Raw genomic sequence first — 14,160 nt, 5'->3', positions numbered from 1 at the left:
GCCCACCTACCTCTCTAAGACTGTGGCGGCCACAGTATTCATATGCTCTGTTCAGGAATTTTCTGAATGCTGTCTTCCCATCAACTGAAAAAAAGCCATACCATTGGAGTAAAGCTTTATTTAAGTCTATGAAAAGTTAATGAGAAGTGTACGCCATTTGGGAAGATTTCTGAAAGGATGAGGCCATTGTCATTGGAAAAAGGTAAGTGAGCCCTTGGGTGAGGGTTTTAGCTTAGAGTTCGATAGAGGAATAGGGTGTGGAAGCCAAGAACATTTTACCTAAATCTGAGATTGTTCTATAGGGTGTTCATCTACTGGTATGTGTTCGTAAAATTAGAAGAGTGTGTATAACAGCAAACAAATAGCAAACAACATACCTAAAAACTAGCATAACAAATTGAGTCATAGTCTGGGAATTGTTATGCCACTCTCCAAACTCTGTTTATAACATTCATTTTAAGTCAACTAAAAGTCACCTCACTTTTCCTACAGCAAGCTTTCAGAAGCAATCACGTGCACAGGACACGTACTGTATATGTAAGCATGATGAGCCTAGCGCATGCTATATCATATAACCTGTATATTTACTATAAAAGCATCATGTAAATTTTAGAGGGAGGTTCTTTAGGTACTCAATACAGAAATATTTTAGGATACTCACATATATAGTAATATTCTCTTCCCGGTCTAAATTCAAATCCTAATGAAAAGGGAGTGAAGAGTTGGAATTTCTCTGAAAACTTTAGAGGTCCATTGGAGGAGTGGGGTCGATTGCACTCCCATCTTTTGAAGCCTTTTGATGTGTGATCACAGGAGCTGTAGCCATCAAAGTTCACCATGAACAAAACGTAACGTTCAGTTTTATCTTCAGGCACAGAGTCCTCATAATGAGGGCAGAATACATCTAGATAGTCGTTGATACAGACATCAATGTGGTAGTCACCCCTCATAAACCTACCAGAGGAAAAAAAAACAGAAAGTCATGTTTACTGTGAATAATCAATGTTCAAAATATATATATGTAGATAACACAGGTATTTGGTAGCCTAATTTTGTCCCTATAGTATTTATTTTGTAAATATATATATATATATTTATATATATATATATATATATATATATATACTGTATATATATATACACTGCTCAAAAAAATTAAAGGAACACTTTGAAAACACATTAGATCTCAATGGGGAAAAATATCATGTTGAATATCTATAGTGACATGAATAAAATAAACTTATATATAAAATCTATATATAAAATCGAGCGCAGTGTATAGGTGTAAGTACGGTAGCTGCTTGCACAAAAAGGCACCTCGGGAACCTCCAAAGTAATTGATAAAGAATGAGAGTGCAGCGCTAACCCAAATAGCGATTAAACATATGATAGACCACATATGATAGTGGATCAGTAAAATGTCAGTGTAAGTTCATCAGATGTGCTGAAAATGCATACAGTCTCCAATATGTAAAGAACCAAAAGTAGTGACTTTCAGAAATGATAATAGCCAAATAATGCACTAACCAGATAGCGCATATTAAAGCGCATGGAGCATTTAAGACCTGCCCCTGGTGCTCAGCCACTGTATCACTGGAGCCAGGAGATGTCATCTATAGGGTGACCACTAGATGTCATATATCCGGATGGAAGCTGAGTCCAGCCACTGTATTAGAGGATCAGGCGGATGTCATCTATAGGGCGACCACTAGATGTCATCCGTTCCAGGAGGAGCTGTGTCATGGATCCAGGGATGTCATTTGCAGATGTGTCCTTTGCTAAGCACAGCCCCAGGACCTTCAGAATTACAGGCTCCCCAGAAATAAAGAGCCCGTGGAAAAAGGCCTCAAATAGTGTGATATCGTTTATTAAAGTAGGTAAATAATCAGAAAAGAACTTACTAACAACGGTTCAGCTGCTCATAAACGGCCAGACCAGAGGTACATGTACACAGGATATAAATAGCTAGGGAAGTGCCAAGCTATTTATATCCTGTGTACATGTACCTCTGGTCTGGCCGTTTATGAGCAGCTGAACCGTTGTTAGTAAGTTCTTTTCTGATTATTTACCTACTTTAATAAACGATATCACACTATTTGAGGCCTTTTTCCACGGGCTCTTTATTTCTGGGGAGCCTGTAATTCTGAAGGTCCTGGGGCTGTGCTTAGCAAAGGACACATCTGCAAGTGACATCCCTGGATCCATGACACAGCTCCTCCTGGAACAGATGACATCTAGTGGTCGCCCTATAGATGACATCCGCCTGATCCTCTAATACAGTGGCTGGACTCAGCTTCCATCCGGATAGATGACATCTAGTGGTCACCCTATAGATGACATCTCCTGGCTCCAGTGATACAGTGGCTGAGCACCAGGGGCAGGTCTTAAATGCTCCATGCGCTTTAATATGCGCTATCTGGTTAGTGCATTATTTGGCTATTATCATTTCTGAAAGTCACTACTTTTGGTTCTTTACATATTGGAGACTGTATGCATTTTCAGCACATCTGATGAACTTACACTGACATTTTACTGATCCACTATCATATGTGGTCTATCATATGTTTAATCGCTATTTGGGTTAGCGCTGCACTCTCATTCTTTATCATCTATAGTGACATGGACTGGGTAATGTGTTAGGAATGTACAGATGCCCCATCGTTTCATGGAAATTAAAATTATCAACCTACAGAGGACTGAAGACAGAGACACCCCGAAAAACAAAGTGAAAAAAATGATGCAGCATGCTAGTCCGTTTTGCTGAAATTTCATTGCAGCAACTCAAAATGGTACTCAGTAGTTTGTATGGCCCCCACGTGCTTGCATGCATGCCGGACAACATCGGGTCATGCTCCTAATGAGATGACGGATGGTGTCCTGGGGTATTTCCTCCCAGATCTGGACCAGGGAATCACTGAGCTCCTGGACAGATCTTGGACAGTCTGAGGTGCAACCTGGCAGTGTTGGATAGACTGAAACATGATATCCCAGAGGTGTTTTATTGGATTTAGGTAAGGCAAACTGATTGCATATTCTCGCCATATGAGGCCGGCAGTAGGAACCCAGGAAACACTGCACCAGCATAGGGTCTGATAATGGGTCCAAGGATTTCATCCCAATACCTAATGGCAGTCAGGGTGCCATTGTCTAGCCCAGGGGTGGGCAAACTTTTTGACTTGAGGGCCGCAATGGGTTCATATATTGGACCCGGGGGCCGGACCAAGAGTAGATGAATGATGTGTATGTGTCATCCATAGTAAGTATAGTAATATTCCCCCATAGTAAGCATAGTAATTAATCCCCCATATAGTAATTCATCCCCCATAGTAATTCATCCCCCATATAGTAATTCATCCCCCATATAGTAATTCATCCCCCCATAGTAATTCACCCCCCATAGTAATTCATTCCCCATAGAAATTCATCCCCCATATAGTAATTCATCCCCCATAGTAATTCATCCCCCATATAGTAATTCATCCCCCATAGTAATTCATCCCCCATAGTAATTCATCCCCCATATAGTAATTCATCCCCCATAGTAATTCATCCCCCCTATAGTAATTCATCCCCCATAGTAATTCATCCCCCATATAGTAATTCATCCCCCATAGTAATTCATCCCCCATATAGTAATTCATCCCCCCTATAGTAATTCATCCCCCCTATAGTAATTCATCCCCCAGAGTAATTCATCCCCCATAGTAATTCATCCCCCATAGTAATTCATCCCCCATATAGTATTTCATCCCCCCTATAGTAATTCATCCCCCATAGTAATTCATCCCCCATATAGTAATTCATCCCCCATATAGTAATTCATCCCCCATATAGTAATTCATCCCCCATAGTAATTCATCCCCCATATAGTAATTCCTCCCCCCTATAGTAATTCATCCCCCATATTAATTCATCCCCCCTATAGTAATTCACCCCCCATATAGTAATTCATCCCCCATATAGTAATTCATCCCCCATAGTAATTCATCCCCCCTATAGTAATTCATTCCCCATATTAAGTCCCCAAGTCCCCCCTGTGTCAATTCACTTACCTTTGCTCCGCGCGTTCCTCTCGCCGTGTCCCGCACAGTTCCGGTGTAGCATGAAAATCTGTCTCCTATAAGGATCTGTCCCCCTCGACGTATCTGCGCATGTGCCAGTTTCAGGCATCGGCGATCTCCGGCACATGCGCAGATACGTCGAGGGGGACAGATCCTCACAGGAGACAGATTTTCATGCTACACCGGTCTTCAGGGCGGACTGTGAGAGGAGCCCTCCGCGGGCTGGATTAAAAGGTCCGCCGGGCCGTATACGGCCCGCGGGCCGTAGTTTGCCCATTGCTGGTCTAGCCTGTAAAGGTCTCTGTGTCCCTCCATGGATATGCCTCCCCAGACCATCACTGACCCACCACCAAAAGAGTCATGCTGAATGATGTTACAGGCATTATAACATTCTCCATGACTTCTCCAGACCCTTCTCCAGACCCTTTCATATCTGTCACATGTGCTCAGGGTGAACCTGCTCTCTTCTGTGAAAAGCACAGGGCGCCAGTGATTGACCTGCCAATTCTGGTGCTCAATGGCAAATGCCAGTGAGCACAGGGCCCCCTAGAGGAAGTTGGGCCATCATGAAGTCTGTTTCTGATAGTTTGGTCAAAGACAATCACACCAGTGGCCTTCTAGAGGTCATTTTGTAGGGCTCTGGCAGTGCTCGTCCTGTTCCTCCTTGAACAAAGGAACAGATACCAGTCCTGCTGATGGGTTAAGGACCTTCTACCGCCCTGTCCAGATATCCTAGAGTAACTGCCTGTCTCCTTAAATCTCCTCCATTCTCTTGAGACTGTACTGGGAGACACAGCAAACCTTCTGGAAACGTCATGTATTGGTGTGCCATCCCAGAGCAGTTGGACTGCCTGTGCAACCTCTGTAGGGTCGAGGTATCACTTAATGCTACCAGTAGTGACACTGACCCTAGCCAAATACAAAACTAGTGAAAAACAGTCAGAAAAGTTGAGTAGGGAAAAAAATATCAGTGGCCTCCACCTGTAAAACCATTCCTGTTTTGGGGGTCATCTCATTGTTGCCCATCTAGTGCACCTGTTGTTAATTTCATTAACACCAAAGCAGCTGAAACTGATTAACAACCCCATCTGCTACTTAACTGACCAGATCAATATCTTGGGAGTTTAATGGACTTGATGCTATACTCTGATTAAAAAGTGTTCATTTAATTTTTTGGAGCAATATATATATATATATATATATATATCTATAAAATTAACAAACACTGTTGTATGATTTACATAATGGTGATATTTAAGACATACAGGGGTTGTTTTACTAAAACTGGAGAGTGCAAAATCTGATGCAGCTATGCATAGAAACCAATCATCTTCCAGGTTTTTTTTGTCAAGTTACAAGCTGATTGGCTACCATGCACACCTGCATCAGATTTTGCACTCTCCTATTTCAGTAAATCAACCCCACAGTTTTTGGCTTATAAAAATTGGCTTGTCTTTGGCACCAAAATTTCAGCACACAACAGTTCTGGGTAAATAACTTTTTTACTTGTAAATAAGTAAGTAAAATAAATGTTGTGTTATCATTGTAATTAATTCTGTTAGACATTTTTAGGATGCTATTGTGCCAAAATTACATGCTAAAAGTTTTGACCTTTTACAATGTGCCAAATTACGTTCACTGAAAATACTTCACCAAATCGGTGTGTTAAAATGAAATGGTCTAAGGATGCCTATCACAAATATGCAGGGGGTTTATAATAAATTTATTGGGGGAGTTTCATGTTTGTGCATGAAAATTCCAATAAATTATAATCATCAAGACCCTCTCCTCCAATCCTCGCCGACTCTTCTCCACCTTCAACTCTCTACTCTCTCCACCCCCAAATCCACCCAGCACCTCACTCACCGCTCTTGAGATTGCCAATCACTTCAAAAACAAGATTGACACAATTCGCAAGGACATTGCCGCAAATCACACGCCCTCTCAACCCGTCCCCTCTCACACAGCTACCCCCTCATCCCCCCTCCCCCTCGACATAACCCGCAGGGACTTCGTTGCTGCTCAAACTACCTCCAACCCCGTTCCCCCTCACTCAGCTACCCCCTCATCACCCCTCTCCCACGGCCCCACCACTGCTCTGACCTCCACTTCCACCCCACCCTACATTCCTCATACTGAAGCTCCCCCAACACTGCACACCTTTGACCTTACTACCATCGAGGAAGTCTCCAAGATCCTCTCTGATGCCCGCCTCACCACCTGCCCCCTCGACCCTATCCCCTCACAACTTCTATGACCTCCCTCCCCCTCCATCCTACGCTCCCTCACCCACATCTTCAATCTCTCCCTCTCCTCAAGCACTTTCCCCTCCCCTCTGAAACATGCACACATCACCCCCATACTTAAAAAGCCCTCCCTGGACCCCAATGACCCGAACAACCTCAGACCCATCTCCCTGCTCCCATTTACATCTAAACTCCTTGAGCGCCTCGTCTACACCCGCCTATGCTCTCACCTCAACAACAACCACCTCCTTGATCCCCTACAGTCTGGCTTCCGTCCCCTACACTCCACTGAAACCGCCTTACTCAAACTCTCCAACGACCTTTTAACCGCCAAAGCTAGTGGCCACTATTCAGTGCTCCTACTCCTTGACCTCTCTGCGGCCTTCGACACAGTCGACCACCCCCTCCTCCTCAAAAAACTACACTGCCTCAGAGATTCTGCTCTCTCTTGGCTCTCATCCTACCTGTCACAACGCTCCTTCAGCGTTACCTATAATGCTACCACCTCCCCCTCACTCCCCCACTCTGTTGGGGTCCCTCAAGGCTCTGTCCTTGGGCCCCTTCTCTTCTCCATCTACACCTCCTCCCTTGGCCAACTCATACACTCTCACGGCTTCAACTACCACCTCTATGCCGATGACACACAAATCTATCTCTCAACCCCCCACCTCACCCCCTCAGTCTCTGCCCAAATCACACACCTACTGAGCGACATATCAGACTGGATGTCGCTCCACTTCCTTAAACTGAACCTCTCCAAAACCGAGTTTCTTGTCTTCCCCCCAGCCCGGACACCACCCCCCATTGACTTCTCCATCACATCCAACAACGCCACCATCAAACCCGCCCTGCAGGCCAGAGTACTTGGTGTCATTCTGAACTCCAACCTATCCTTCCAGCCCCAAGTCCAATCTTTACCAAACTCGTGCAGACTCCACCTACGCAACATCACCAAAATACGCACGTTCCTAACCCCAGAAAAAACTAAACAGCTCATCCACTCCCTCATCATACCACGACTCGACTACTGCAACTCGCTCCTCACTGGCCTGCCTCGCTGCTGGCTATCCCCGCTTCAGTCGATCCTGAATACGGCTGCCAGACTCATTCACCTTTCCAACCGCTCCATCTCCGCCACCCCCCTCTGCCATCCCTCCACTGGATTCCGATTGCGCAACGGATCAAATTCAAAATCCTAACACTGACGTACAAAGCTGTCCAACATACTGCCCCGAACTACATCACTGACCTAATATCCAAGTACCGCCCAGCACGCGCACTCCGCTCCTCACAAGACCTCCTTCTCTCTAGTTCCCTGGTCTCCTCCTCCCATGCCCGCCTCCAGGACTTCTCCAGGGTGTCACCCATCCTCTGGAACTCCCTGCCCCAACCCATCAGATTATCACCTACTCTCCTCTCCTTTAGGCGCACCCTGAAAACCCATCTCTTCAGGGATGCCTACCCCACCCCCTGCTAACTTGCCGACCTCCTCCACTCTTCCTACCACTCCATCCCCCACAGCTATCTCCTCCTGTACCACTATCCCCTCCCTCCTAGATTGTAAGCTCGAAAGAGCAGGGCCCTCAATCCCCTCATGTTTTGCATTGTATTGGTATTGTTCTGTCACATGTTCTGTCCCCCTTTGTAATGTACAGCGCTGAGCGAACTATTGGCGCTTTATAAATGCTGTGTAATAATAATAATAATAAGGGTTCAAAATACAGGTAGCACTTTTTCTCGAAGCTTAAGACCAGATGAGGCTTAACCTTCCCTATAATTTAGTAGAGGATTAGGGGTCTCTCTGCACATATTGCATTCATGCATGTGTTGTTTGTTGTTCATTTGTTGGTACTATATAAAATGATGATAAAGATAATTATTATTCTTGCTATTATTATATGACCAAAAGTAATTATGGCATTATTAATATAAATAAACGTTAATGATTTAAAAAGAAGGAATGTGTTTTTTCTGCTTTTACTGCAAAGTATGTTAAAATTATTGAATATTTCATAACATATTCTCAGCAATGAGCCAGTTTCTGCTATGATTTATGACATCAGGACAGCCATATTTATTTAGTTACACTTTGCTGGCACAAATTTTTAAGACATATACAAAGCCCGGTACAGCATTTACAAGAAACGTAAAAGCAGTGCAGTTTGGCTGCCAAACTACACAGAAAAGAATCTGCAGCTTTATGATAAAAGGATTCTGGGATATGAATTAATAGCGCTCGTGGTAACCTGACAGCTCTGAACAAGAGCCAGATGATAGTTGTAGCCCTAGGAAGTCTAGCCCAAATGGGTTTTCTCTTTAATTATTATAAAGCATTTTCAGACATGCAATACTAGAGAATTTGCAAGTGTCAGTCTTGTGACATTTGACACCGATGTGCTTTGAATGATAAATTAGAAGTGAAACTTAAATCCCACCCTTGCCTTTGTGAAGACAAAAACTGTATGTAACAGATTTAACTGAAGACACATTTATGAGGAATGCAAGACCGTAGACAAAGGTCTACAAGAAACATTTTGTAGTTATTGTTACATTATATTGATCTTTCTTAAATAGTAACAATTAGCAGAAGTAGCTGACAATGACGATAATATTTAGTTTGGAACCACACAGCTATTCTCTTACACAATGACTGGAGAAATCTAAATTATTGCAAACATTTGTTGAACATTATTGTTTTTAAAATAAATCACTTGACCCTTAAAGGCCAAATAGCATCACTTTTGGTATATTGTTATAATGGATTTTTTTTCTTACAGAGCATAATAATATTTTAATTTCTTACAACCTTTCAAACCCAAATTATAAGGCTGCCATAAGTGACTTGTGATTATATTGACTCAATCAATCACAATCTCTAAGGTGCTAACATTATTATCATTATTTTTTAAACATAATAATATTAATATGGTTCCCGTGAGGTTGATTTACTAAAACTGGGGAGTGCAAAATCTGGAGCAGCTGTGCATGGTAGCCAATCAGCTTCTAATCTCAGCTTGTTCAGTTAAGCTTTGACAAAACAAAAAATCTGGAAGCTGATTGGCTTCTATGCAGGGCTGCACCAGATTTAGCAATCTCCAGCTTTAGTAAATCAACCCTTTGAAGTTCACATTAAAAAATGCATTTAACATTTTCCATGACTATTAAATATTAGAAGACATAGAAGCACTTCTATGCTCTGTTTTATCTCATATGTTGTATCTCTGCAGCATTCCTATTATAGTGGTGTTGGCCAGTTTTAATTCTTACGCCAACCATAACCGGTTCAGTGGGGATTAAGGGCTAGGATTCAAACCATCTATGTGTAGGCTGACTGTCCATCTGTGGTGGAAGGAAAGAAAATTGTAGCATCTATGGCCTGCCTTAGACTCCCAATAGTGGTATTCCTTAGCAAAGTGACCATGTTCAGAATAGTATAGTCAATTTCCCTCTAACTTCCAATTATAATGTTGCAGACTGGTTCTAATTCCCAGACTCCCATAATTGGTTTGGCTTAGCAAAATAACCATGTTCAGAATAGTATAGTCACTTCCTCATATTCCTTTTTGTAGTGGTACAGACCAGTCATAATTCTCAGACTCCCAAAAGTGGTATGGCTTAGCAAACGACCATGTTCAAAATAGTGCAGTAACCTTTGTTGTATTCCTGTTATAATGGTACAGACCAGTCCTAATTTACAGACTTCCTAAAGTAGTATGGCTTAGCAAAACACCATGCTCAGGTATGTATAGTCCCCCCCCCCATATTCCTATTATAATGGTACAGTGCAGTTCTAATTTTCAGACTCCCTGTGTTGGCATGGCTTACCAAAATGAACATGTTGAAAATAGTATACTCCTTTCCCATTTATCCCTAAAAGAGTGGCACAGATCACATCTAATTCTCAAACCCCCAAAGTGGCTTTGCATAATGACCAGAATAGTATAATAAGATAGCAAGGGATGATCTGTAAGATGCAGGCATAAGGGCAAAACACTAAGGCCCACTTCACACTTGTGTATGCTGAGTTCTGCAGGAGACAGCCCATTCATTTAAATGGGCTGCCCTACTCACAGAATTGTGGAGAAAGGAGTCCTGAACCCTAATTAAAAATTGTGCCGCATAGAATAGCATGGTGCTGCGCCAATATGAAGTTTTGTGCATGCAGAAATACTGACATTTTGGCAAAGCATGGAAGTGCCATTAAGAATTAAAGTGGTTCTAAAGGCACACGTTTTTTTTTACCTTAAAGCATTCTATTTATTAAATAGTTACTAAACCCACAAATCAGTCTGTATATTATTATTATACAGTATTTATAAAGCGCCAATAGTTCGCTCAGCGCTGTACATTACAAAGGGGGACAGAACATGTGACAGAACAATACCAATACAATGCAAAACATGAGGGGATTGAGGGCCCTGCTCTTTCAAGCTTACAATCTAGGAGATATATGCAGTAAAGCATGCTTGTTATACTCACTATGGAACCTAAGGGGTTAATCCTCTGCACTATGTAAAAAGGCTGTTTGATTCTGACTTCTCTTATCCTCCTCTTCTTCCAGTGTCCCCCTCTTATCTCCTAATTAGACATATGTGTGGAGACACTCTGCACATGCTCGGTTTGGTGTGTATTGCTAGAGAGGTTTTTTTTTTTGGGGGGGGGAGTGCCTATGACCAGCACAGGGCCAATCAGCACTGTCCAGACAGAGGTCAGGGGTTCTGCATCCTCCTAGAGTAGAATGAAGACTCCTCCTACATGCTTTAACCAGTGCTCAGCTGAACATTGTCTTCTGTTGCTGTAGGGAGCAGGGGGAAGGGGTGAACCACACTATGGACGAACAGAATGGGGCTCATGTGTTAGCCTGCATGAGTGCCCCCATAGCAAGCAGCTTGCTATGGAGCCACTCAGCAGGGGGGAGGAGCCAGGAGTTCCATATGGGACCAGAGAAGAGGAGGATCATGGCTGCTCTGTGCAAAACCATTGCACAGAGCAGGTAAGTGGGACATGTTTGTTATTAAAAGAAAAAAAAAATGTTTCCCTCCTCTCCTGTGTTGGGAACATGCATGATTGTGTGCACGCTTCTGGAATGCTACAGTGTGAACTTAACCTAAGGGTTCTATTTATAAATGTTTTCACACAAGATTTTCACAACTTTTACACATTTTTATAATTGGATTTAAATTGGAAAAGGTGTGAATCCTGGGTAAATGTTGTTTTAAAACATTTATACACAGACCCCTTAGTCTCTCTGAGTTTTAGATTCCTGATAATAAGAGAGAGGTATGGCCACCAAAGAAGCATCTTTGCTGAACATTGTGACCCTGAATGTGTGAATGATAGCAGCTCACCCATTACATGCTATTTCAGTTGGCATGTCAGTGCTCTTTGACAGGACAGCTGTGGGAGCTGTTATAAATAATTTGCTCTGAAAACGTTCTGCTCATTTCGTTCATTAACGCATAGTAAACTTTCCGACAAGATGTATACCAGTACCATTTATTGTAATGAAAGGTCCATTTAAAAGTTCAGAGTTTACACTGGAGCAAGGCACAATCTATGTTTACTATTCTTAAAAGAGTATAATGTCTACAAAACATCATCTTTAGATTAATGAAACAAAAAGCTTATTAGAGGAACCAGTGAAACCAAGAATTATATATTATGGGTAATGCATGCTTCACAGGAGCTCCTCAATCTATCACATTATATTGATGATACAATAACCCTTGCTCAGTGACCTCCCTTGCTATCATCTAATTGATCTTCTTCCAGCAGCAGTCACAGTGATGAAGCTGAAGTATAAACAAAGAGTGAAAAGGGGTCATGGAATGCTTCACTTTCAGAGTTGACATGTGGAAAACTGTATAATGTCTCCTTTGGTGCTCTCTCAATTCAAAGGAGTGCCGGGTGTCTTTCACGGGCTTGATAACTGTTATTATATGCGTTGTTTATTTAAATTGCACAAATCGAGAATACATATTAGAAGACGCGCAGGCTAGTGAGATGTCCAAACAAGTGCAAACAAAACTGCATTCTTTTAAAACAAGGATGTTTTTCAGTGATGGAGCTTTAACAGACACAATAAACTGACCCTCAGTAAAATATGTTTTGAATTTTATAACAAGAAAAATTTACTTTTTACCTAAATCTTTTTTTCTGTAGCTTCTAGCTCCAGATATGTTTGGATATAATAGGAGATCTCTTTTATGTAGAAGTGATTCAAACAGCTGCTCACTTGAATCCTTTGGGATTATTATATTATTATTATTATACAGGATTTATATAGCACCAATGGTTTGCTCAGCACTTTACAATATAAAGGGATACAATACAGCAACAATACAGTTCAATACAAGAGGGTTAGGAGGACCCTGTTCCTTGGAGCTTACAATCTAAGATTCTAAAGCTGGTCGAAATTTTGCCAGTTCAGCAGGGACCGGACTAATTTCAATCAGTGTTTGGCCGCCCCTTGTATACAGGAGTCAATCATTTCATCAATTTCTGTCCGCACTGGAAAACCAATTGGATGCAGCCCCTGATCAGTATGTTCAGACAGCAGAGAGCCCCATTGTCAGAATACAATGTCCAGACAGGGATGATTCCTCCATCCATCTTGATTGTGTGGATGGAGGAATCTGTTTTTTAGCCCATTGGGTGAACAAGAAGAAACTAACAGTGTATGGCCAGCAGAACTTCACTCTCTCAATCGACATTGACTATTTGTAATCCTTATGCTGCTAACATTAGTAAATATGTAGGACAGTATATCAGGTTTACTTGTTTAAACTGTTTACATTTTTTCAGTCACTTCCTGGTTTCCATGCCTAGGCAAAATTATGTCATACATCCCAGGAGTCTTCAGGAGGGGTTTTCTCACCTAAGCACACCCTCTTGCCTGCACAGCTGGGCTAAAAGATTCCAGGAATTAAATGCTGCATGAATCATCTTCCCTTACTCAAGATGGCTGTGGCCAGAAAGTGATTTCTCAGCAAAATAAAGCAAGGAGGCATGGATGGATAGGGGAGATTGCTTTGAATTTTAAAATGAATTAATTATCTTTTTCAGTTTGCAGTTTAGTTCCACTTTTAGAACCCTGCAGCTACATTCAAAATACAGGATGAAAGAAGACTGGTGAACTCCAATTTACTAAACTCTTCTGAAGAGAATGAATCTGGAGTGCACAGCCCTTTGTGCTTTTTTCAAGTTTGGTACAAATAAAATTAAAGGCGCTTTTTTTCATTTTGTATAAAATAAGGGAGGGATATAACCCATGTCAGGGGATCTGTATCTGATAAGAGGACATTGGGGAGATTTCCCTTCACTTCCTGCCCCTTATCCAAAACAGGAAGGCAAAATGAGGGAATTCCTGGTTGTCTCCAGAATTAGTCTCCCCATTGGAAGATTCCATTATGCTGGCTTTCCAAATGAATTTAGAGGGATCAATAACACATCAGAAATCAACCAGATTCATTTGTCTCATACAGTGAATTATATGGGTCCATGTAAGAAATAAAATTAAAAATCTGTTAAATAAACAGCAGAATGGAAAATTAAAAAAGTCCTAACATATACTGATTATTATCAGTCTATCTGTAAGTCAAACTTTACTATGTTCACTGGCACACAGCGTTTTTAAAGTAGAACTAAAGTCAAAATGTTTTTTTCAGTAGATTAGGTTTATAACCCATCAGGTTTTTTGCCATCTGTGTCCCATTGGGGAGAATTCTCTGCACTATGTGTCCCATAGCCAAAACTAGAAGTGGGAGGAAATCCTTCTAAAGTGAGGGAATCCCTGGTTGTCACCAGGGTCACCAGAACTAATGTCCCCTTTGGAAGGTTTCCCCTCTATTATT

The 14,160-nt window shown here is 41.9% G+C and overlaps 1 protein-coding gene across 5 annotated transcripts in view; it reads right to left on the bottom strand.

Annotated features, from left to right (window-relative positions):
• EFNA5 (ephrin A5) overlaps window positions 1-14,160 on the bottom strand; it is a 586,842-nt gene that overhangs the window by 94,708 nt on the left and 477,974 nt on the right. For all 5 annotated transcript variants that reach the window (XM_089654422.1, XM_089654421.1, XM_089654424.1 and 2 more), the window contains one exon: window positions 662-954. In XM_089654422.1, the coding sequence (XP_089510548.1) occupies window positions 662-954 (293 nt within the window). The remainder of the gene's footprint in view (window positions 1-661; window positions 955-14,160) is intronic.

Source organism: Staurois parvus, unplaced genomic scaffold, assembly GCF_062004578.1.
Source record: "Staurois parvus isolate SC_StPar_1 unplaced genomic scaffold, SC_StPar_1.0 ptg000768l, whole genome shotgun sequence".
Classification (NCBI taxonomy): domain Eukaryota; kingdom Metazoa; phylum Chordata; class Amphibia; order Anura; family Ranidae; genus Staurois; species Staurois parvus.
The sequence above is the reverse complement of the archived record's forward strand: the minus strand, read 5'-3'. Positions and strand labels throughout refer to the sequence as shown.